At 39.9% G+C, this 26,557-nt stretch overlaps 1 protein-coding gene across 1 annotated transcript; it reads right to left on the bottom strand.

Moving 5' to 3' along the window:
- Window positions 1–496: 496 nt before the first annotated feature.
- Window positions 497–17,369, bottom strand: tp53inp1 (tumor protein p53 inducible nuclear protein 1). The gene is made up of 4 exons (XM_042422639.1): window positions 17,069–17,369; window positions 11,152–11,529; window positions 4,303–4,837; window positions 497–3,211 (listed from the first exon to the last, which is right to left on the bottom strand). The coding sequence occupies exons 2-4, from the start codon at window positions 11,276–11,278 to the stop codon at window positions 2,989–2,991; spliced, it is 885 nt and encodes a 294-aa protein (XP_042278573.1). The 5' UTR covers window positions 11,279–11,529; window positions 17,069–17,369; the 3' UTR covers window positions 497–2,988.
- Window positions 17,370–26,557: the final 9,188 nt, after the last annotated feature.

The raw sequence follows: 26,557 nt of genomic DNA on the forward strand, positions 1-26,557 counted from the left end.
TATTAGTCATACTTTTGACTTTCTATCTTATAATTATGACTTCATGTCTCATAATTCAGACTTAAAAAGTCATAATTTTGATTTCCCACTTGTATTTTTTTTTTTTTTTATCTCTGTCATTCCAATTTCTTTCTTTTTTTTTGTTTTCTGGCAGAAATGTGCTTCCATACGTTCAGTGACTTTGTTGGATGGTTAACTTCTCCTGCAGTGCGGCGACTCGGCTCGGGCTCCACTTTCCCTACAGCAGACACATGAAACAACTGACAGTCCACCATCGCAGAGCGCCAAGACCAAGAACAAACACTTAAATGTTAAACTAAACAACTAACAAAAAAAAAAAAAGGTTAAAAGATCATTGCTACTTTTTTGGTTTAAATATTTTAACAATTTAACAAACTGTGACTAAGTTAACATGGAAAATAGAATAGTTAAAAAGCATAAAGTACATTTCTAAAACCATGTTAGGTACACTTGAGCAAAAAATAAAATATAAACATTGCTGAAAAAAAAAAAAAAAAAGACCAACAGTTTCTCTCCATCTTGATGGATTTCCAACAGTCGACTGAGAGCGTCAATAGTTCATTTTCACAGTCCTGGGACCAAGATAAGATTCTGAGACACTATAAAACCAAAAAAAGTTGATTATTTCTCACAAACATTTTCACGAGGGAAAGCTCGCCGGGGACAGAGCTGGAAAAAAAGTCCGAGCACGCACAAAGAATCATCAGCCGTCAAGTAAATCTGCATTTTCCTAAAGTGTAAAGGTGATTGGTTGTGACCCTGAGAAGTGGACTGCAGATTTTTTTTTTCTTAAGAACAAAAAAAAATTAATAAAAAGAAAAATTTTTCCATTTTCTTTTCTTTTTTTTTCCAACCATCGTAACACTAACACAACTCTACAACCATGCAACAGATTTGCAAACTAACATAACCAAACATACCTAAGCAAGAAACCGTAGACGCATATATACCAACTTCATACTGATATGTAATTTGTTTTTTTCTTTTCAAAAATATTTTGGAAGTTTTTTTTTTTAAATACATTTTTTTTTTTTTAACATTTCTATTCATCTCAAAGCTACCGTTAAAACAAGGCGTTTAGTGATATTTAACCCAGTAATTTTTTTTTTCTTTCTTTTTTCAAGAAAATATTGTGAAAAGTACTGAATTACAAAGTCAGAGGCAGGTTCAGCCGCCGCCGCCGCCGCCGCCGCAGGACGAGCCGTGTTTAACAGCAGGGTGACGCTGCAGGAGAGCAGATTTTTTTTTTTACATTTGAAGGCAGGAAATTAAAGGAAAAATCCCCTTAAAATGCTGTAAGGCTGTTGACAGAGGTTACTGAATGGTTTTGCATCGCTGACTTCATTACTTACTGTGTTTTTCTTTTCTTTTGGTTTCAGTTCCTCAATATTTTTTGCAGTTTAAGTTTCTTGAACCGAAGTCGATGATCATAAAGGGAAGAAACACACAGAAACTAAAAATCTGTATCTGTACTCACAGGAAATAAACCAGAATACCGAGCAGCTACGAGAAACGCTCCGGTTTGAGTGAGAAAACATTTTGTTGACTCGTTAACTTCTCTGTTCTGTTTCTCATGTTTCAGATATCAGGCCGGATGCAACTCGCTCACACCTGGCGGCTCGCGTTCAGCTCTGCAAAAATAGATTTTTTCTAAACATAAACAGAGGTGGAATGAATGTTTTGTTGCAAACCGTCGGCAGTAGTTGCTACTACGGAAAGAAATTAAATACTTTAGGTTTTTCTCAGCAAGAAATTCTTTAAAAAAAAAAAACAACCTGAAAATGAAGGTTTTATATTTAAAGTTCTACAGTCATGTAATATTGCACTTCCAGAGAGTTTAGGGGCTTTTGCAATTGAAGCAGCAGAAGCTGAAATATCCTGAGTTTTAGTCCCTATTAAGCTCCACAAACACTGCATCCTACATTTCCCATAATGCAACTCGATAGCATCTTTCCATTAGACGCCCTGCTTTCTGTTATAAAGTTGTAGTCTACAAACTGAGGTAACCGCGATGACATCACGTCAGAAAACTGTGTTAAGTTGACTTTGACATGTAAAAATTCACAGAATATCCCTTTATTAGACTAGCTGAAAGGCATTCTGGGAACTGTAAGATCTCACAAGACAAGCCGACAAATACAGATTACAGATTAAAAACAGTGTCGAGATGGTTTGAGGGGATTTTTCCTTTAAAAAAGGTAACAGCGACTCATTAATTTCAAAACATCACGACTGACAACTTTTTGGGCAAAACTGCAACATGTTCAAGTGATTTTAGGGGTCTGAAACGTCTCCTGATGTCCTGAGAAGTTGCCTAAAAAGGTTGCCAGACAGTCAGGAGACCACGCAACCCCTGCTATGACATCACTGTGACATCACCATCGCCGCCATCCTGCCTCGGGCGCTCTGCGAACCTGCCGCCGAGTAAAGTGACCTACAGCATTGATTCTACACATATAAGTTGTCCATGAAGAAGAAGAAGAAGAAGAAGAAGAAGAAGAAGAAGAAGAAAGGGATAAAGAGAGGGAAGTAGACGTCGTCGTGGCAACTCTTCCTCGCTGTGATTGGACACAAACAGAGAGAGGGAGACAGGAAGGAGGACACATGATGACCTTTTTCTTTTCACATCCCTTCTTCTCAGCATCAGTATGAAGGAGGAAGAGGAGGAAGAGGAAGAGGAGGAGGAGGAGGAAGAAGAGGAAGAGGGGGCAAACTTTATACCTGCTGGCCACATGAGCTGATAAGATTTAAAAGATAAACAAGCAGCCATGTTCCCTGTTTCACCATCTGATTAGAGACTGCGGTGTGTAACTGATGATGTAGATCGACTTGTTGCTGGTGTGTGTGTGACCAGTGTTAGTTTATACTGCTTAAAGGATCAGGGTCGAGGTTGATGATGATGATGATGATGATGATGATGATGAAGGTGATGCTGCCGGGAGGGGAGGGGAGGGGTGGGGGGCCTCATCAGAAGTTGAGGTGTCTCTGGTTGGGCTGGTGCAGGTGCATGGTGCTGGCCTTCGGGGGGCGCAGCAGGTTGAGGCGTCGCAGGGCGTTGCGGGACAGCGGCTGGGCGTGCTGGGCGGCGAGGCCCGGCCGCTGCTGCAAGAGGCCGGCGCGGGCCGACAGCGCCGCGGCGTAGCAGGCAGAGTGGAGGCTGGAGCGACGCTGGACGACCGCCACGTCTGGCCTGCAGGGGGCGACAAACACAGAGGGAGAGAGAACTGTGAGACCAAACCAAGACTATAGACCTGTATTAGATATTATACATACAGAAATACTAAAGATACGTTTTAAAACCTAAGTATTGCAGTAAAAGTACATAAGTATTATGAGCTTGATGTAGTTAAAGTATTGCAGTAAAAGTACATAAGTATTATGAGCTTGATGAAGTTAAAGTATTGCAGTAAAAGTACATAAGTATTATGAGCTTGATGTAGTTAAAGTATTGCAGTAAAAGTACATAAGTATTATGAGCTTGATGTAGTTAAAGTATTGCAGTAAAAGTACATAAGTATTATGAGCTTGATGTAGTTAAAGTATTGCAGTAAAAGTAGTGGTTTGGTCCCTCTGACTGATATATTATTATATATGACATCATTAGATTATTAATAGTGAAGCATCAGTGTTAGAGCAGCATGTTACTGTTGTAGCTGCTGGAGGTGGAGCTAGTTTACACTACTTTATATACAGTTAGCTAGTTTAGTCCAGTGGTTCCCAACCTAGGGGTCGGGGCCCCTCCAAAGGGTCAGCAGATAAATCTGAGGGGTGGTGAGATGATTAATGGGAGAGGAAAGAAGAAAAAACAAAGTTCTGATACACAAATGTGTTTTCAGTTTTTGGACTTTTTCTCTAATCTTTGATTTTTGCTGAAATATTGGATCATTTGAACATTTATTGAAATGAAAGCATGTGAGAAGTTTAGAGGGAAAAATCACTATTTGGTGGAGCTGTTAACAACTCATAGACATGTGAAATGTGACCCCGACTACACACTGCTTTTTGTAAGACGTCAAAAGTCAAAAAGGTTGGAAACCACTGGTTTCATCTTTAACAATGTGTTGTATTTTAAAAGCTTGTTATATTATCCATTGTGTCAAATCTTCATCTGAAAAGTAACTAAAGCTGTCAAATAAATGTAGTGGAGTAGAAAGTACAATATTTCCCTCTGAAATGTAGAAAGTAGCATCACATGGAAAAGACTCATTCTGCAATAATAAGTGAAAACATGTAATGAATAAAAACACAAAGCTTTTTTGAAGTAATTTCTGGAGCTCTTACCTGTGACGAGGCCCGTCCAGCGTGCGTCTGCCTTTCTCTTTCCCACCTGAGGCCGTCGGGGCGTTGGGCACGTTGCTGGGCAACAAGCCCAGCTCCAGGTCGAGGGAGCGGGGCAGGGGGTCGAGGGTCAGCCGGGGGGGGCTGTGGTGGGCGTAGACGGACATGCTGGGGTGTTCGATCAGCAGGTTCTCCAGGGGGCTGGTCTCCAGGAGGACGGGCTGGCTGCCGCGGCCGGTGAAGCAGGGCGGCGGGGTGACGAACCAGCTCTCCTCCAGAGAGCAGGCGTCCAGGCGCAGGAACCCGCTCTCCTCCTCTTCCTCGTCCTCCTCTTCGTCCTCCTCCTCCTCGGCGCCGCCGTCCGGGTCGGTGTCGGCCGTGGAGTTGAGGGAGGTGCAGGAAGCGTAGCGGATGGGGGGGCTGGCCATCGGGGAGGGGATCATCACCAGGTCTTCCTCCTCTTCATCCTCCTCCTCTTCCTCTGGGCTGACGGTGGATCCGGAGCGGCCGTCGCCACACTGACTGGAGCAGGCTTCAGCTGCACACACACATCAGAGGAATTAATTATATGATCAATCGATGACAGAGCGGTTTCTACTAGGACTGTGCCCGAATACAAATATATCAATCGGCAAAGCACAAATAGTGTTTTTTTTTCACGAATATTTGTTTCATACAAATATTTTTAAAATTATTTGTTTTCGGGAAGAAAAAAAAAAACATGTTAAACACCAGCGCACAGGTCGGTTACATCACTATCTCAGTGTCTCTCCTCTGCTCCGCTGTGACGTCTATCAGCAGGTCTTAACGAGGGGAGTCACATCCACCTGCTACATGACGCACATCTCCTAATTTGGACATCAGTCCCGGAGTTGGGGGTGTTCCCCAGAGATAAAGCTGAACTACTGACATGAACACTTATTGTAACACTTTAATTTCTAAAATTAAAAGCGTCATAAAAACAAAAACAGGATTTTTAAGCCTCTTTCCACTTTTATTCCACGAATACAAATAATTTTGCAGCCTCAACAACTACAGATACAAATACAAATACTGGGCTCTCTGCTCATCCCTAGTTTCTGCTTTATATTTATAATTCATATTTCAAGGAAGTAAAAGGAGTCATAAAAGCAGATTTTCTCAGGACTCTTGTTACATTTTAAGGTTTCTGTCTCTGATATTTCTGCGTCCACTCAGTAGAACCAGCTTCACAGGATCGACAGCAGCGCGTCTTTCCAGAAACTGTCCTCATTCAACCCCCTGATATACACTAAAAAACGGACACGCAGAGCAGAAAGCAGATGTGCACATGTGCTGTCAACATGTTTGGAGACACTCTGAATCCATGTCGTCACTTTGCTGACTTTTTGTCAAGTTGCATCGGACAAAAAACATCTGACAGCTGACTGTAAAATATATTCAGTTAACGTGTAAAGCTGCAACAATTTTGATTATCAATTATAGTAAAATATTTGCTGGTTGCAGCTTCTTTAATGTGAAGATTTGAAGCTTTTCTGTGTCACAGATGATAGAAAACTGTATGTTTGGATTTATGACTGTTGATAAGACTAAACAAGACATTTGTCACCTTTGGGCTCTAAGAAATGGTCATTTTTTACTATTTTCTGACATTTTATAGACACAAAGAGTAATCAAGAAAATAATTGGCAGATTAATTGATAATAAAAATAATAGATATTTGCTTTTCCTACTGTGAAAAAGTTCTACGGAGATGTTGTTACCGCAAGAGATGCTGCTGTTGAATTTTAGATGGTTTTTTTTGCATTCTGCCAGTTGAGATACAGTGAATGCAGGGACAGAGAGAACCTGACGCCGCCTGTTGAGCAACACAAACTAAACCTCAGTCACCTCCAATATGATGAAGAGGAGCCACAAATTACAGAAACAGATAAAAACAGTAAAGCTAAATGAGAAAATATGTGTTTTTGTACTTCAGATGACCCTTAAATGTCAGGTTGGCATCTTATATTTTCACCACAGTATTTACTGGACCAGCTGTTGTTTAGCTGGTAAAGACGTCACTGCTTTAATTGTGGGAATCTGATTGTATAATCGATCTCTGGTGTAACGCCGTCGGTCTGCCAGCAGGGGGCAGCGTGGCCTGTTTGTGCAGCAGCAGCAGCAGCAGCAGCAGCAGTGTGATGTAAACAATCATTTTCTTGCACAGCCACAGAGAGCTGCAGGACGACTTCCTGACAGCTCAGCATCACATGTTCAACACAAACCGCAGCCTGCACGCATGTCTCTGTTTGTGTCTGCAAACACGCCTCTGTGTGTCCTGTTAAACCCGTCCTCTGTCTCCTCTGTCTCCTCTCACACACCGACACAACCGTTTAATCTCCTCACAACCACCTGATCCCTCCTACACCAAGCCTCAGATACTGACCGCTGCACTTTTTTTTTTTTTTTGGTGCACATAAATCATCACAGACGTACTGTGAACGTGCCAACATCTAAACACTCGCAAAACAGGCTGTTTGCCAGAAGCTGCAGGGAGGGAGGGGGGAGGAGGGGGGGGGGGGCTCCTTTTGATCCGACATCAGCTTCTAATGATTCACAGAAGAAGACGCAGGAAGTTATGAAGTGGAAAGGCAACATGATCTCAAGCTGGCAGACTGGACGCTAAAAATAAATCGACCCGAGCAGACGTCTCTGTTTGATTTCAGTTCTGTTTAAGGACGTTGTATTTTTATCCAGCAGTCAAATAAAGCCTGTAAATAAGAATTGATATTTGATCTTCATCGCTTACCCCTGCTGCGCTTTATCTTCCTGCACAAAACAGACGACTGTCGGGACCGAAGCGACTAATGAAAAGCAGCAACTTGGCACCTTCATCAAATAATCTCCTCATGACCTTCTGTTCTGTCACTGTTTACTGTATGCATGTAACTCGCTTTCCATGCATGTGAGAGAGTTTTTGGAGCTCGTTTCCGCACGTGACATTAGCGACTCACAGGAAGTTCACAGAGGAATCCTTGTTTACCCACAACAGCACCGAGAGAGAGAGAGAGAGAGAGAGAGAGAGAGAGAGAGAGAGAGAGAGAGAGAGAGAGAGAGAGAGAGAGAGAGGCTGCAGAGTTGCTGACTCAGCGCCCGGCAGGCTGATCCGCAACGGTTTATCCTCTCAGCGGGACAAACCCCCCCCCCCCCCCCCCCCCTCGCTGTCCGACTCCATTATAGCAGCTGATCTCTTCCTCCAGAGGCTGCAGGTGTTTTTTTTTTTTTTGCAGAGCGAGGAGGAGGAGGAGGAAGAAGAACAGGCCTCTACAGCAGCAGCAGGAGTCAAACACTGTTGTTGTTGAGTGTTTTTTTTTTTACAGACTCTTGGCAGGTTTTGTGTGTGTGACGGGTTAATGAGGTCAGTGTGGCTTTGAATGAACCGACTGACCTTCAACACTTTCTCCTTTATCAACCAATAAAAAAAAAAGTCTGCAGAGTTTCAGCACAAACAAACATCTGATCTCAGCTGCTCCGGATGATTTCACCTCAGTCGAGTTTTGACACGTTTCACTGATCATAAACAAACATGGTTGCACGTCACGCTCACACGTCTATCAGCTTATTGCAACAGGTGATTAGTCGATTAATCGATTGGTTTACGACTGTTTTGTTAATTGATTTATCATTTATTACACAAGAATAGAGCTGCAACGATTAAAATAAAGTTAACCGGCAACTGTTTTGATAATTTAATAATAAATTTTGCTTCTAAAATGTGACGATTTGATGTTTTTCCTTGTCATAAACAGCAATAAACTGAACATCTTTGGACTGTTGGTCAGACAAAACAAGACATATGAAGTAGAGCTGCAACAATTAGTTGATTAATTGATTATTTGAAGTCATTTTTTAAGAGGTTCCAGCTTCTGAAATGTGAATATTTTCTGGTTTGACATTAAATTGAACATCTTTTGGGTTTGTTTGGGACATTTAAAGTCATTATCTTGAGCTTTGGGAAACATTTTTCTGACATTTTATGGACTAAACAACTAAATCGATAAAGTTGCAGCTCTAAACGTGATGCCGCCAGTATTTTCAGTTCTGTTTATGCTGCGTTCGGTGTACGCGGGCGTTCGTGTGTTAGCATCCATCCAAGTCTGCACTGAGAGATGTAGAAAGTATCATTTGAGCTGCATATTTTTTTAAACTAGTGTGGATATGATGAGTCAGTTTCACTACCTAAATATTTTGAGGAACATAAACATGTTTTCAGCAGAACTCACTTCTTCATGCAACAAAACAACAAGTTCTCAAATGTTGAAATAGTGGCAAACTGACTGACTGTGAACGTGTGCAAACACTTTAATACTCGCTGACACATTTTTGGTCGATACTGAAAAAAATATTGAGGTTCAACTCTTTGCAATCAAGCCTCCGGTGGTCCGATGACGAACCGCCAGCACGACTCTGATCAGCTCAACTCTTGTTTTTCTGATCATTTTCTTAAATAGCAACATCTGCAGGGGTTGAAATCTGCAGTATTGACAGATTTCCAAAACCTCAAACCTCAACTGGTCGATCTGTTTCTCTTTAAGTGGAGTTTATCATTCTGACCTTCAGCTGGAAAAAAATTGGGACATAAATCACGCCGGGATCAAAGTGTTTATTCAGGTCAGTTCTGAGATTAAATCACATCACGTTGCAAAACCAGAGAGTCTCTTATTATATTTAAACCATCAAACATCCATCAAACCAGATCACTATCTCGCAGCTTCATGTTTTTAGCAGGAAGTTGACAACGTACCTGAGAGAAACACGAGGCTGAGACCAGGTGTGTTTGTCAGGAGGGACGTCAGAGCGTCTCTGTGCCCTTACATGTCCACCTCCAGCAGACTCTATTTTTACCTCCTCTGGCTCCTCCGACGCTTTTGTTTGACCTGTTTACAGGTTGACTTGCCCATAAACTGCCTGATGCCCCCCACCCCCATCACCTCCTCCTCCTCCTCCTCCTCCTCCTCCTCCTCCTCCCAGCCAGAACTGGGCCAGTCTTCCTCTGCTCTGCCCCCCCCCCCCCCCTCCCCAAAAATATTCACACGCCTGTGGAATCGGAGACGGGTCAAGTCGTGAGCGGCGGTGGGTGAACGGTGGGCCAAACTTCACTCAGAGCCTTCTGGAAGTCACTACAGTGTCATGTTTGTGTACACAGCGAGTGTGTGTGTGTGTGTGTGTGTGTGTGTGTGTGTGTGTGTGTGTGTGTGTTTGTGTATGTGTGTGTGTGTGTCGTGTCTGTTTTGATTGGGACCTTTCTCTGATCTCAGACAGCTCTGGAAAGTTGGCCCCCGACTCGTAGCTGCCGTAACAAAATCTAAAGTTGTTCAGTAACTTTCCTTCCTGATCTGAAGCCTGTCGCTTTATTTTCTGCTGCTTCAACTCAACCAAACTTAAAACGCATTTATTTGTTACTAATTTATTTGTTGTGTCACTTTCAGACATGCACCTCTTTAGATGATTGTAATAAACAGTTTGACATGTTTGGATGTGAATCATAAACAGATTAAACTTAAAGGCTGCAGCAGCATGAAGATATCAGATTAACAGAGCGTCTCGTTGTCTCATCATGAGAGATTTATTACTCAATTATTACCTTTTACTGCACAGAAGCAATAAAATCAGGTTTATAGACCATGAAACACAATTTGAAGGTTTTGAAGAGGATCTTTTCATGTTGGTTAAATCTTTAAAATGAATTAAATTAAAAGAAAAACTTTTTTCATCCATTCCAACTGCATGTTTTTATTACTGGTTTATTACAGCTGCTGGTGTCTGGTTGTGTTTTTATGTTGTATTTCTGAAAGTTGGAAGATATTTTTGGGGCATTCATTAGTTGAACAGCTGACGACAGGAAATGAGGGAAGAGAGAGAAACGAGGAATGTTCACTAAAGGTCACTGACTGAACTCGAACCTGAGACGTTTAAGACGCTTTCTAATTAAAGAAATTAATACGCTGAGTGGAAAAAAACTGAACTACGATGCCGTGGTCATCACTTTATAAATACTCTGTCCACTAATTGATTAATTGACTAATCATTGCAGCTCTAGTTTTTTTTTACCTCCACATGATTTTATCATGAGGTTTAAAACAAAAACGTCTTGAGCTGGATTTGCATATTTGACTGGTTTTAAAAAGTTATAATATGTAATTATTCCACATTAAAATGTCTCAAACAACTAGACCTATGTTATATATGTTGTTGAGTTGTGTACTTACATTATCAAACCCAGAGAAATCTGTAATTTAATCAAAGTAACGGACCGTTTCATTTGGTCGCCTGTCGATGGCGTCATACCTCCTCTACCAAAGAGTAAACACACACAAGATGCATACGGCGGCGCTGTGTTTGTCCGCTACAATGGCGTCTACCAAAGAGTAACTTACACACATACAAGATAATACATCGGCGTTGTGGTTGTTCCACACAAACTATTATAAATGGACTTTTATTCAGTTTTAAGCCACATTTTCATGATAAATTTAGGTGGTTTTTAACTATATCTTTTAGCCGGAAGAAGGATTTTAGTCATTGGACGTCTGGATCTTAAGTTATCAGAGAAATAAACTGGACAAACGTTAGCAGCAGCTCGGCTAACAGCCCCTCCAGGAAGTCCGGTGGTCACCGAACATCTTCGGAGAAATATTGATTTTTTAGGTGAAACAGCTTTAATTAATATTTTAATGATTTTAATCTGCATGTACATTTGTTTTTGGAGAGGAGGAGACCTCTGCGGGTAAAAACATCCTGAATGATTAACAACAACTCCCATGATCCCTTGCTACTTCACTCCGTCTTTTGTTGTTCTTTTGATTGAGACCCCTAGCTATTGTTACTTACCCAGGTAGTTGACCAGGATCCAGTCTTCATCCTCCTCCTCTTCCTCTTTGCCGTCTCCGGGTCTGCTGCATCGACTCAGCTCCTCCACGTCGTCCCCGAACAGAGCGCTGGCGAACCTCTGGAACATCCCGGGACGTCGCGGGGGGGCGTTAGGTGGAGGGAGGAGGAGGAGGCGCGTGGCTCGGGGCGACGGCGGGGGGGCGTGGCGGGCACTTTGGTCATCAGCTGCGGGGTTCACGGCGAGGGAAGGGCTCCGGAAAGGTGCTAAAGTGCATCAACAGCGTGTGGTCATGGATCATCTGAGGGCCAGCAGGAGCAGGCTGGACATCGCTCAACGTCACGATCGAGTCAACGAGTGCAAAAGTACAAAACAAAGTCCTGAAAGAAGAAAAGAGAAACAGATTGAATCTACATCAACAGACTCCAGATTCACTAGTGATGAACCTTCATCATCAAATCAACTTCATCATTTCTGCTTTCTGAATGTTTTATATGACTGGAAAAATATTGAAGCTGTGAGATTATTTATGTTTCAGGTCAAAAGTTCAGACTAATCACCAACTATTTGATTCAATCTTGAATCTTTTTGAGAAAAAAGAAAAAAAAAAAAGCTTAAATTCTCTGTTTCCAGTTTCTTAGATGTGAATATTTTCTGGTTTCTTTGGTCTCTGTGACAGTAAACTGAAGATCTCTGAGTTGTTGACTGTTGGTTCGGATGAAACCAGATATTCCAGGTTGCATCTTTGGGAAACGATGATTCACAGTTTTCACTGTTTACTGACATTTTAAAGACTGAAAAACTAATCGTCCGAGAAAATAAATCGACAGATTCATCAATTATATAAAAACTGTTAGTTTTATTATTTATTATTTATTAATTAACTATGATCTGCAGCTCTGGATAAACATCTAGAAACAGACTCACTGAGACTGAAACAAACTGCTGTTACACCTTTTAAATTTCTACTCTTGTTTTTTTTACTTATGTTTTAATATTTTGGTGCATTTATTCTTTTATTTAGTCCAACCAGGAACATCAGTGTGTGTTTCCAGGTGCTTCCAGGTGTTTCCAGGTGTGTAAAATGTAGTTTTTAAGCCTTTTGTGTCTCTAAAAGGAAACTTTGTGAAATCTGATAAAACTGCCTCAAGTGATGCGAGTCGAGTCGGTGTCGTTCGGGGCTGAAGACTAAAAATAAAGACTGAGATGTTCAATCATCTTTTCCTACAGAGTGCAGAGAGTCAACAAGATATTCAACCACATCTCCAAGATACAGAAAGAAAAAACTAACTGAGTTTCCATTAAACTTTAAATAACACAGAGAGCCTGAAACAACATGGATTTATATTTATATATCTATCAAAAGACAGAACTCCCCCATGCACAGCCAGTTATATATATATATATATATTTATATATATATATATATAAGGTGATAATCAACATTAATCACTGTGATGACTTTACTTTGCACCTGTGCTGAACAAACCTGAAAAAGCAACAGATGAAACGAGTTGTTTGTTCCTAATAAAGTCAAGCTGTTCATTTTGATTATCACCTTATATAAATATGTATTTATATATATATATATGGTATATATATATATATTTGTTGGGGTGTAAGTGACAGCCGCTGCTGTGTGAAGGTATTTTTCCAGTAGAAACGGTTCTTTTATTTGCAGTAGACGAGGGGACTTTTCACTCTAAAATAGAAAATGGGGTCAGACTGTCATTTTAAAAAGCCAAGAGTCTCAGCAGCCGGCCAAATAATTATTAAGTTACAGGTAACCTTTCAGCAGATGCTGTGTATTCTTAGTGCTTCACCTCGCTGCCTCTTCAACACCGAACCTTCACACTTTTCATGCAAAAAAATAAAAAAAATCAGCTGACATTTATGTGCTGTGGCGTGTTTTTAATGTGATTTAGTGGTTTTTTTCTTCTTCCTTCTCTGCTGTTTTGGCCACAACTTTCTCAATAAAAAGAGATTTAGATCTGAAGTGACAACCGTCAGTAAATTAAGACTTTTTAAAAAAGAAGAAGAAGAAGAAGAAGAAGAAGAAGGAAAGTTTTTGTTTTTCTGGTCAAAAAAAAAAAAAAAAAAGACCCAAAAATCTGCCTGAAACCATCTGACAGTTTATTCCAAAATGAAAAATACAAAACCATGTGAGCTGCTTCCTCAGCAGTTTAAACTCTTTAAACAATAAGAAGTTTATAGTTTTATGTCACAGCTGAACGTCTGACTGTAGGATGACTGTAGGATGTGACACCTGGAGAGATACAACTAAAAAAACTCCCAACGAAAATTCAGAAAAATAAACAGAATTTTCTGTCATTGTTTGTTTTTTATCATCTTGAAACACCTTATTTTTACCTTTGTGACACTTTAGCTGGGATTTAGACAATAAACTGATACGATTAATCATTTAAAGTCGTTTATCAATCAATAAAAAGTCACAATTTCTGTTTCCAGCTTCTATAAATATGAAGATTTTCTGCTTTTCTCTGTTTTCTTTCATTGTAAACTGAACATCTTTGGACATTTGAAGACGTTTAGGAACATTTTTCACTATTTTCTGACCATTTAGAGACTAATTGATCAATCAATCACTGAAGAAAACAACTTAATTAAAGTTATCATCACCTGCACTTGTCTGGTTGTAAATGACGTCATATAAAGTGTGAGAGGAGCCTCAGATACAGAGATATAGAGAATAAAGACTGTTACTCGTCTGCAGGCCTGGTTCCTACGAGGCTGCAGAGTGAATCACTGTAACTGAGGGTGGATTCGTTTCCTGTCAGGTCTGATGGAAGCGAGCAGCAGCTGCAGTTGTGGAGCTGATGGAGACGAGCGGAGAGAAGCTTCCATAAATAAAAGAAGAGGATACGCAGACACAGCTGGCCGGCAGCCGGTCTCCTCTTCACGCTGCACGTTTTCACACTGATGGAGGACTAAACGAGAACGGTGTCACCGTCCTCCTGCAGCTGCTGTATGAACAGATAACTGGCACAGTAAGAGCAGATTAGAGCCAAGAGAGATGTTTCCACTTCAAAATCCTGCTTCTGTCGCTCCGTTTAATTTAAGATCTCTCTGAACTGCCAGAACGTAGACGACAGAGGAGGAGAGTTGATAAAAACGTCACTCTAGTTGCTTCCACTTGTTACTGTTTGCTCATCAGAAGCAGCAGAGCGGTTAGTTGCCTGTTGTTGCCCTGAGTTTTGCCTCACAGGCTGCATACAACCATCTGATTGGTGGAACTTGTTTAAGCTCTTCAGACAACATGAGAATGAAAAACTACTTTAATGTTTTTTCTGGATCAATATCTGCTTAATCCATTCATTGCCGTTATAATGTCACACAGCCAACGGTGTCGTCTTCAAATGTCTTCAAACATATTCAGTTTCCTGTCAGCTGTGATAATTCATCATGTCTGGCATTTGAGAAGCTGAAACCAGAAAATATTTGGTATTTTTGCTTTTAAAAGAATTACAATTAAACAATTAAAATGAATATTTGATTATCAAAATAGCTGCTAATGTTTTATCTTTTTCTTTTGACTGACAGTTGACAGTCGTTACATGTAATATTCAGCCTGATCGATCACCAACATCACTGATGTAAACACCTGTTGCCAACTAGAGCTGCAACTAACAGTTATTATCATTATAAATTAATCTGTCAATCATTTTCTCAATTAATCAATTAGTTGTTTGGTCTATAAAATGTCAGAAAATGTTTAAAAAATGTCAGATATTCAGTTTACTCTCATAGAAGACAAAAGAAACCAGAAAATATTCACATTTGAGAGATTTTTTTTGTATTTTTCCTTTACAAAATGACTCAAAATGATTTTTCACTTGTCAAAATAGTTAGCAGTTAATTTTCTATTGATCGACTAATTGATTAATCGACTAATCGTTGCAGCTCTACAAACATGACTGATGTAAACAAACCTAACATAACCAGAAAACATTAACTGAACTGTGTTTTCGGTTGTTGTCTAGTTTTTGTATTTTTTAAACCTATTAATCAGTTTGGGAGGAACAGCTGATTCCAGTATTGTGTTTTTAATCTTGGTAACACTTTAAATCGCGGAATGTGCCTTTAACATTTAAACTATTCACAAACACTACGTCTGTTCACCACCAGGAGGCGGACGTGTGTTTTTTTTCTCGTCTCATCAGCCGCCAACAACTCAAAACGTCCAAATGTCGGATTTTTCTCTGCAGCACCTGAACGCGCGGCGCGTTCGAGGCAGGTTCATCCCTCGGCTGTGATGCGTTTAAATCCTCTCGCCCCGGCTCGTATTTCTCTGTTGTCATATTCATTACACGTGCAGAAAGAAACAGAAATCGCTCGCTCTTCTTCTCTGGAACAAAAGCCAAACTCCGCCTCTGTAAACACCGAGCAGCTGTGACGGAGAGACGCACCGAAAACTCAACAAGGTCTCGACCGACTGACTGACTGACTGACTGTCACACCGACAACAAACAGCAGCAGCAGGCCGATAATCTGCTGCACCTGTTCCTCCTCTTCTCCTCCTCAGTCCCGGGACACTTCAGGAATAAACAAATACCAGATATGAATCCATTCTTCTCGCTATAATCACCAAAACACACAAAGGAAAGCTGATCGGGCTGTTTTATGGGAGATTAATGCTGTTAAACGGGTCACGGAGTCAAAGCTGCGGATTTCTGTTGAACGACACCGCAATTAATACATCTGTTACATCATATCCCGCATTATTTATTCATCCGAGCGTAAAATGTGCTGTATGAGAGGTATGAAGGACGCTTTAAATCCTTAAATCTGCTCAGGATTTAGGCTCCAGGAGGTCTCGTATCATCAGGGATGGACGTATCTTTTAAATAGCAGATATGAGTTTACACACATCTGCTTATTACAGCAGAAATAGAGTTTAATAGCCTTCTGTAGGCAGAAAATAGAGGAAAAATGCCAATGACAATCCACTAGAGCCCAAAATAATGTCTTCAAATATCTTTTTTTTTGTCTGACCAATCATACAAAATCCAAATAAAGTCAATTTACAATAATATAACACCGACAAAAGCAGTAAATTTACAATTTATTGAGCATTTTTGCTTGTTACAAGAACTGCAACAAAGGATTGTTCTTATAGATGATTATATGTTCCTTAATCGATTGTTTGGTTCATTAAACAGCAGAAAATAGTGAGAAATGCCAATCAGTGAGCTCAGAGTGACGTCTTCAATCTGCTAAATAGTCCTCAATCAATAAAAACTGATATTACAATGACACAGAACAAAACCTCACTTAGAAAAAGCTGGAAACAGAGAATGATTAGCATTTTTCATTTATTACATGACCGATTACAGAGATGGTTGTCAATTAATTATCTTTCCCGTCGACTAATCGATTAATCGGCTGAGTCTTGTGGAGCTGAATGCGGTTTAACGACCAGTCTGTAGGACAAAAAAGACGAACTGGTCCGGTTTTAATCTGCAGCAGCAGCAGCGTCGGGACGGTTTAACTAGAAAAGGAAGGGGAGGAGGCTGTAATTCAACACCGGCAGGGCAGGACCGCAGAGCTGCCTGTTTAACTTTTATCTCTCGAAATATATCATGAAAGATTTTCCAGAACACACCGGGAACTTCTTTTAGTCGATGGCGGAAAACACGAAACGCTGCAGCTAAAGCGAGCAAAAAAAAAAAAAAAAAAACAACAACAACAAAACAAAACCGCCGCAGCAGCGAGATAAAAGCGATTAAAATACATCTTTAACGATCGATAACACAACATAACTTATAAATATGTGTCTGTTATATGTGTTGAAAGTGTCTCTGCTGTTAAGTGGATGGAAAAAAAATGTAATTAGCATCAGAATAAAAAAAAAGGCACCGGAGCCGTTAACGTTCACGGAGGAGAAAACAAAGAGCTCACCTGCGGCAGAAGCAGAGGATGTAAACGAGCTGAAATCGTGATTAAAATCCTTTAAAACTGAGGTAGAGACGTTACTTTTCGAAAAATAGAAAAACTTGAGGTTTCTTCGCGGAAGAAATAAAATATAAAAAATGTTAATTTCGGGGTTTTTTTATTTTTTCTTTACATCGGGAGTCACAGTGCGGTTCAGCTTCCTTCCTTCAGTCCCCCGACTGCTCTTTCTTTTGTTGTTGTTGTGGGGCTCCAACAGCTGATCGCCGTGACGTCGCCAAGGACAGCCTATCGGAGGGGACGGGCTTGGAGCGGCTCGACCAATCACAGAGCGCGGTACGGGCTGTCACCAACCCACGTGACACCCCCCCCCCTCTCTCCCTCCCTCCCTCCTTTCTCCTGAAAAGGGCATGACTGGGCAAAGGTTTTTGGGAGCAATAACAGGGCTAAATGTGGGGCTTTTTTTCCTAAAATATTACATAAAGAAACCAACATCCGGGTCGAGCTGCAGTGTTTCCTGTTTTCTGAGTATCCGCACACCCTTTAAACGCCACACCCCGAGAAGTTTCCATAACAGAGTCATAAAATACAGCAACAGAAAACAATAAGTGGAAGCTTTCAGAAATGTATTTATTGACATCTTCCTCTCTGTTTGCATGTCAAGTTCACAAAGACGACAATTTGAACCCGGCTGTGTAATAACTGTCAGCTGGTGTGGTAACTGATAAAAGTTTGTCATTTGGGCCTTTAGATCTTCAGCTACACAACATCTTTTAGTCTCAAAAGTAGTTGAGTTCAGTGCGATATTAGATTTACTGAGCAAACAGTATAATTCAGTAAACTGAGGTTCGGTTCAGGAAGCAAAAACATAAAAACCAAATAAGAAACCATCATCTTAAATACCCTGAAGAGAGAGAGAGCGCCTCCCAATGTGGAGCGTCAGGGTTCCTCCCATGTCACAAAGTCCATGTATCTTCCACCATTAAAACCTCCACCACCAAATTTGATATATTGCCAATAATGATCTCAGCTTTTTTAACATTAAGGCAAGTTACCTCACCTCTTTTTCGTCTCCTCTTCACCTTTCTTCACCCTGCTGCCACTTCATGCTCCTGTGGGCAAGTGGGCAAGTCCCTTATCTTCTTCCGCTTGACATATTTATGACACTCTGCTTACATCAACACCTTATTATATCTTCTGGTGGGCGCCACCTCGGCCACCATCAGGCTCTGGCTGCTACCTGTGTCCACTCATGCAAACAATTTTGGCTAAACATCTATGACACAGTCCACGTTGCCTATAAACCATTTCATACACCCACATTACCTCTCCACCTAATACAAGGACACACATATATTAAGTCATTTTGTTAGGATTAAATATATTATATGCATATACCATGTTAATCAAATATGAAACCACTACACTGGCAGTGAAAGTTACTAAGGCTACTTAAGTACAATGTTGAGGTACTTGTACTTTACTTGAGTATTTCCATGTGATGCTACTGTCTACATTTCAGAGGGAAATATTGTACTTTCTACTCCACTACATTTATTTGACAGCGTTAGTTACTTTTCAGATGAAGATTTGACACAATGGATAATATAACAAGCTTTTAAAATACAACACATTGTTAAAGATGAAACCAGTGGTTTCCAACCTTTTTGGCTTTTGACGTCTTACAAAAAGCAGTGTGTAGTCGGGGTCACATTTCACATGTCTATGAGTTGTTAACAGCTCCACCAAATAGTGATTTTTCCCTCTAAACTTCTCACATGCTTTCATTTCAATAAATGTTCAAATGATCCAATATTTCAGCAAAAATCAAAGATTAGAGAAAAAGTCCAAAAAACTGAAAACAGATTTGTGTATCAGAACTTTGTTTTTTCTTCTTTCCTCTCCCATTAATCATCTCACGACCCCTCAGATTTATCTGCTGACCCTTTGGAGGGGCCCCGACCCCTAGGTTGGGAACCACTGGACTAAACTAGCTAACTGTATATAAAGTAGTGTAAACTAGCTCCACCTCCAGCAGCTACAACAGTAACATGCTGCTCTAACACTGATGCTTCACTATTAATAATCTAATGATGTCATATATAATAATATATCAGTCAGAGGGACCAAACCACTACTTTTACTGCAATACTTTAACTACATCAAGCTCATAATACTTATGTACTTTTACTGCAATACTTTAACTATATCAAGCTCATAATACTTATGTACTTTTACTGCAATACTTTAACTACATCAAGCTCATAATACTTATGTACTTTTACTGTAGGAGGATTTTGGAACTTTGAATATGTTTAACATCTGACATCAGGAAGATGAGAACTCCTGCAACACTTGTAGTATGAGGAAGAACAGTTGTTCCTCATACTACAAGTGTTGCAGGAGTTCTCGTCTTTCTGATTCCGTGCACCTTGGAAGTAGGTGAAGTTGTGCCAGAGACCCTCACTCTGCATCTATAACATCTGACATCAGAACAGGAAAAAACGGGAGAAAATCACAAAAAGCACGATATGTCTCCTCTAAAGTTTGAAAGTGCTGAATTATTTGCCGAACATAAATGTCACTGAATGAAATTGCAACGTCTGGTTTTACCTCCCGTGAAAAGTGTTTCTTTAGTGAATTGACCGGTTATCAGAAGATGCTGATACAAACATGTGGAACAGCATATTTGGGTCAATGGTGGGTTCAACAAACCCCATCAGCCCTAGAAGAAGACATTAGGACCTCCTGCTGGAGTTCAGAACCGTTGAAGCTGCTGTGAACTTACGGTATGTGTGACAAAGGTGTTTGTAATAAAACGCAGCCGAGACAGACAGACAGACGGGCTCACACGAGGACACCGAGGTGACAGACATGAGGCGTCTCTGCCAACAGTCTGCAGATTCTTGTCTCAACTTGTTAAGAGAAGAGAGAATTCCCACACACTGTCTTTGTACTGGCAATAAACTTTATGAGAGATACTGTATGTACTGATATGTATCTTTAATAAAATTTATTGCAAATAAAAGGACAGTGTGTGGGAAGTCTCTCTTCTCTTGCCTTTGGACATTTCCTCCTTCAAGAGACTGAAGGTGTGAGCCTTTACAGTTAAGATGTTGTCTCAACATGTCAATGGATGTTACATATGATGACAAAACTGCTTTTTGATATGACGGGAAATTAACTGTAACTCTGGAGGAATGTTGCATCATTCTCTAACGTATTCAAACAAGTAGGATATTAATTTAAAGGACGGATTCAAACTTTTTCAAGTCTGAAAACAGCAGTCAGGTGTTTATATGAACAGTGAAAGAGGTTTTCCTCGCTGTAATCATTCCTCCTGTTCATACTGGCTGTTAAAAGATCCTTCAAATGTGCTTTTAATGGAAGTGATGGAGGCCAAAATCTGCAATGGTCTAGTGCCACCAACTGTTTTTCTCCTACTATAGATGTAAACAAACATTCATTCACATTTTCTGGAAATTTAAAACATAAACTAAATTTGTTTTCCCAGTTTAGGAATCCCTGACGTCAACCTCGATCCAGAATCCTTCGGGTGAACGTGGACTGCGAGCCAGACCCCATCACCCACCAGAAAGAGGAAGTGTCCCTAAATATTGTGTACAGTTTGTTCCCTGCTTGTGCACAACACATGCCTTCAAAAACTGAGCTGTAAATCAACCCCGGCTGCTCCAAAACAAGAGCGTCTGTGCAGAGAAGGAGGAAGTAACTCATCCTGCATGACGGGACAGGAAGCGGCAGACGATGAGGTTGGCACTTCTGATGTTGACACCATGCGCTGAGGAAACACTGAGGACATTTCATCCCAGTATCACAGGTCATAGGTGAAGTCAATTATTAGTTGTTTTATTTTTGCTTTTGTGTTTTTTTGTTTGTGTGTTTTCTGTTATTGTAAACTGAATATTTTTGGGTTTTGGACTGTTGTTGGTCGGGATGAAACAAGATATTAAAAAAAAAGACATTTTTAGATGTCACATTCAACTTTAGAAAATTCTGATGTGCAATTTTCTCTTTTTTCTGACATTTTACAGACCAAACAATAATTACTAAAGAGAAAATAATCAGCAGAATAATAATTAAAATAACTGTTGCAACACTTGACTAAACAGTCACTTGAGAGACTATTGAGTGACGTAGTGTTGGATTTCATATTACTCCTGTTTATTTACACTTTTTAAATATTCATCATGATGTTGACTATCTTGTCTTTTGTATCTGGTTTTTGCATCAGTCTGCAGTGTTTTTTACTCTGAGTGTAAAACAGGTTTAGTTGCACTTGAGTGTGAAATCTGCTGCGTCGCTACAACTGGAGACAAGACTGTTAAAAACATTAATATCTTACAGGACGGTAAATCAGTCAGTGACTTCTTTTAAATCTCTTGTTAAAACAAACTTTTATTAGGTTACAAAAAGTAAATAAAGATTATGATTATTATAAATAATATTAGATTTAATGGTCCTGGAGGAAAATTAAACTTTAAACTGGTGGTGTCGATGCCTTCACATCCTCCCTGAATCCTGCATACAGATTTTCCCTTTTTTCACACTTAAGCCACTTTAAGTTTATTAAAATCATCATCATATATACCCTGATACCAAACCCAAGACTCTGTGTTTATATTCTAGATGTTTTGTGCACCATTTTAGACACATTTCTGACATATTTGGTATCCATAATGTCTTAATCAGCCATCTGAAGAACCATGTTGGCATCAGTGATGTGGCTCTGGATTGGTCCATCTGTCCTCTTGTGCTTCTTTCTTTTGTGGGGTCCCTCAGGGGTCTATTGTGGGTCCCCTCTTATTCACTATATACATGCTACCACTGGGGCAAATCATGCGTAGACATGACATCGATTTCCATTGATACATAGATGACACCCAGTTAAAGTCTGGTACCACTGATGTTTCTGGTATTATGTCCAGCTTTGCTGAAATTAAAAATTGGATGTCTAAACATTTCCTGCGGTTGAATGACTCCAAATCAGAAGTGAAGTTATAATTACCTCCTCTGGCCCCAGCAGCATTAACGCTAACAATCTCTCTTCTAGTCTGGGTGCCTTATTTAATAATGTTCAGAAAGACGCTGCAACCTAGGTGTTATTTTGACTCTGTTTTGTCTTATGATGCTCAGGTGACCAAACTGCAGTCCTGCTTTTCCCAGCTGAGACAGCTAACTAAGATCAGGTCATTTCTTTCCTCTGCAGACTTAGAAAGGGTCATCTATACTTTTATCTCCTCCAGAATTGACTATTGCAATGCACTTTATTCTGGTATCAACAGGTGAAACGTCCAAAGACTGCAGTTGATACAAAATGCTGCTGCCAGGCTTTTAACATTTCATATATTTTTTTTGACAGTTTATTGTTATTATGAGTATTTTTCTCCACCCTGAGAGCTGCTTGGAGAATACTGGCAGTATCATCACCCTGACCTGTCACTTTTATGATGGTCTGAAGAGCAAAACCAGTGGTGGAAGAAGTAATCAGATCCTTTACTTCAGTAAAAATACCAATACAGCAATTTAAAAATAAAACTCAAAGTCCTGTATGAGAAAAAGTAGTAAAGTAAAAGTACACAAGTATTATGAGCTTAAAAGTGAAATACTCAAGTACAAGCACCTCAAAATTGTACTTAAGTAAATGTACTTCGTTAGTTAATCATTCAGACTAGCAAAACAAAAAGTCCATGTGGAAAAACACACAGAAGTAGGACATGGGGGCAACATGTTAGCCTAGATTTTTCCATTCCCGAACAACAAGGTCACACCTGTGCTGCTCTGTTCTGACATCACAACACTGATAACGCGTCCTTCACTGCTCCCTTCCTGTTTTTTTCTTCCCACATGTTACATCACAGCTGCTCTGACTGGCAGCCTGAAATTTAAAGCCCAACTTTTAAGAACCAGAAACACGACCAGGAAACGGTCATGTTTTCAAATAAGAGAAAATTGACTGTAAACGTTTTTTTATCTATATTTTTGATGATTTTATTAATCATATCTATCTGTCATGTTCTATATTTGTGTTATTTCTTATTTTAGGAAATTACTGAGCCTTTTTAAAATGTGAAACTATATATAGAGGTCTTCTAAAAGAAGTTTGTCTTTTGCCTTTTCTTTTTGCAAAGTGAGGGTAAACGGAGGCAACGACAGTCAACTCTTAAAGTATAGCTGCAATAATTAGTTGATTAATCGGTTAGTTGATCAACAGAAAATGTATATATTGAGAGTCTATTAATTGTTTTAATCATTCTTTTGAGAAAAAATGTCCAAACATTTTGTGGTTTCAACTTATTAAATATGATAGTTTAATGAAACTTTTATTTTTTTTAGAGACAAAGTGATTAATTGAGATTTGACAGATTAATCGATAATGAAAATAATCGTTAGTTGCAGCCATGATTTAAACCTGCAGTAACTGATGTTTAGTCCACTGGTTTTCATCAGAAACAAGTAGTGAACAAAACTCTGACACATCATCAGCTTTAAGTTGACTTGTTAGCAAACAGCTGCATATTTCCACATCCAGCAGTTACAACATGATCATCACATTGATAATGTCAATAATTACTTGTGGGGTTCCTCAGGGTTCAATTCTTGATCCTTTGTAGTTTCAATCTAGTTAAAGCTGCTTGAAATGATGTTTATTGTCCACTTGTTTTCAGCAGAATCGCCTCTAAACATGACTTCTGTCATATTATCAGTTTATAGAGCAGTTGCGGTTAACATGTTAGCAAACAGTTGCTTATTTCCACATCCAGCGGTTATGTAGCAACATTATCATTCACGTGGAGTCGTGTTTCTGTCCACCTGGTGAATGTAAGTCCAATATTCACTCTCTTTTAGCTCTGTTTTTACTCTCTACCAACTCCTGAGGGAAATATCTGGCTCTTTAGCTGCTAAATGCTCCACTATGTTCACCAGCTAGTCTACAGCTAACTGTGTCTGTTTGCCGTTTGGTGCTGAGCAGGTAGTGTACAGTGGCTTTTTACAGCTTTTTCTCTGAAAACGACGCTATGAGACGCTGAGAGTGAACCAGAACAGTAAAGTTGCAGCCGGACAGATAAACAATGAGCTGAAACTCACTATAAAGCTCCGTAAAGCCGAGAGCAAACACATAACACACTGACAGCTCAGACAGTGATAGTGTAAGAAAATATTGATAATAGCTGCTCTAAGTTTATATTAAGGTGTGTGTGCACAGATGAGGAGATATTTTTAAAGATATAATGAGATGTTTGTCCCCTTTTTGATAGACTGTGGATAATAATAATGAGCTCTTTTCATACAAATCATTGGTCTCATGTTGTATTTATTAATATTACAGGCACACAATGAGGCACACAAGCTGTTCAGTGTGTGTGTGTGTGTGTGTGTGTGTGTGTGTGTGTGTGTGTGTGTGCGTGTCTATGGACATAATGTCCTGCTTGCCAACATAATATGTTATCACTGTTGTGCATCACAATCAGCCGTCATAACAATGTACAGTCGCCTTCCTGCTGCTGCGTCTTTACATAAGTGGCTAATGTTTACTGTCTGTGTTGCACAATACCGTCCTCTGTAAGCACAGCGGGGGTCAACGACCTCGTGTTGTTGTCACTGAACTCTTATTGAGTAATGTATACGCCGCCAAGTAGGCTGAGTCTAATTCTGGAAAAATCCAAAACTCCAAGTGTTGTGTTTAAGAGGTGCACACTCACTTCCTGTAGGCGTGAGATGTGGCAGTAAACATCTCCTCATGCAAACAGGAATTCCAGCGGTGACCAGTGTTGAAGGTGAGATAACAAGCGTTGACTGTAAAGGCTCATGTGTACCTCCCACACACTGTCCTTTCACTTACAATAAACTTTACTAGAGATATGTTTCAGTCCTTACAGCTGCTTTATCTGATGAAGGTCTAAGAACTGAAATGTTGTATCTCTAATAAAGTTTATTGCGAGATAACAAGCATCAAAATGTCCACGACCGACCTCTCTACTGTCCATCTGTATGCTTAGTATGCTCCATATCTTCTCAGAGATATTGACAAAAACACAACTTTCCCTCATACACAACCTTGTTGAGATCCTTCTGTCACAGCTCACTCACTAATTAACTAATTTATTTTCTCAAATATGCAATTTATGCTCTTGAAATGCAAATATGTGCTCTCTAATTACTCATCTGTGTGCACAAAGTAACAGAACACAACTTTCAATGATGTATTTGATGTTTTAAAAAGATGGAAGAAGTATTCAGATCCTTTACTGCAGTAAAAGTACCAACACAGCGATATAAAAATACTACATTACAAGTAAAAGTCCTGCATGAAAAATCCTACAACAGTAAAAGTACATAAGTATTATGAGCTTGATGTAGTTAAAGTATTGCAGTAAAAGTAGTGGTTTACTTTAGTCTAGTGGTTCCCAACCTAGGGGTCGGGGTCCCTCCAAAGGGTCAGCAGATAAATCTGAGGGGTCGTGAGATGATTAATTGGAGAGGAGAGAAGAAAAAACAAAAGTTCATGTTTTGACTATTGTGATATGTTGGATAATTTTACCTCTTTGGACACCAAGCTGTGATTTAAATGAAACCATGTGGGAAGTCTGGAGGGGAACTAATGCTAATAACTCCTGTTGTGTGAATATTAGCAGATAAACAGTCATTGCTATTAAACCGTTGCAGAAGAAGAGGACAAAATGAGATGATGTCATTAAAAAAGCAGCAGCAGTCAAAGCTCAAATGATGGAAAACACGATGGAAATATGACATTTCTGTTTGTTTCCACTCAGAAATTGAAAATGCACATAAAGACAAATGGATGGAAAAACACCGACAGACGTCTGACACAACTGACTCACGAGCCAAAAGGTTCACGTTGAACAATGTGTTGTAGTTTATGAGACCATCATGTGTTTGTTTTTATGTCAAATCTCAACCTGAAAAGTATTTACTGCTGTCAGATCAATCAAGTGGAGTAAAACTTACATTGAATTATATTTCCTTCCTGGACCTTTAACATCAGATTCTCCGCAGGGGTAAACACTCACACTACCTCCTCCAGCTGTTGACGGTTGCTATGGTGACGAGTCGTGTCAGTCGAGGGTTCATCGGTCGATTTGTCTCTTCCCTCAGGACGTAAACATGCAGAGAGGAATGTGGGCCAAGCGGCACGCCGTAACACACTGACCTCTGTGGGGTGTGACTGTTCACAGCTTTACAACCACACACACACACACACACACACACACACACACACACACACACACACACACACACACACACACACACACACACACACACACACTCTTAACATTTGACCAATTGCAGACGCAGCTTTTGTTCCAAATTGCACAAGTCGTCTCCAATCAACTGGTCTTATGTTTGGTTTGTGTGATGTGATGTTTTTACAAAATTCCATTAAACAATATAAATATTTTTTATAACAAAACATCAAGTTTTTTTTTTTTTGCATTTTCCAAATACAAGATAAAATAT

The sequence above is a fragment of the Thunnus maccoyii genome, chromosome 10 (assembly GCF_910596095.1).
Source record: "Thunnus maccoyii chromosome 10, fThuMac1.1, whole genome shotgun sequence".
Classification (NCBI taxonomy): Eukaryota; Metazoa; Chordata; class Actinopteri; order Scombriformes; family Scombridae; genus Thunnus; species Thunnus maccoyii.

Bases quoted from the DNA above. Each gene is read 5' to 3' on its own strand.
- tp53inp1 (XM_042422639.1), bottom strand. From the start codon at position 11,278: ATGTTCCAGAGGTTCGCCAGCGCTCTGTTCGGGGACGACGTGGAGGAG. The intron at 4,838-11,151 runs GTAAGTAACAAT...GTGTGTGTGCAG, and splicing joins GATCCTGGTCAACTACCTGG to CTGAAGCCTGCTCCAGTCAG. The intron at 3,212-4,302 runs GTAAGAGCTCCA...CGCCCCCTGCAG, and splicing joins CTGGACGGGCCTCGTCACAG to GCCAGACGTGGCGGTCGTCC.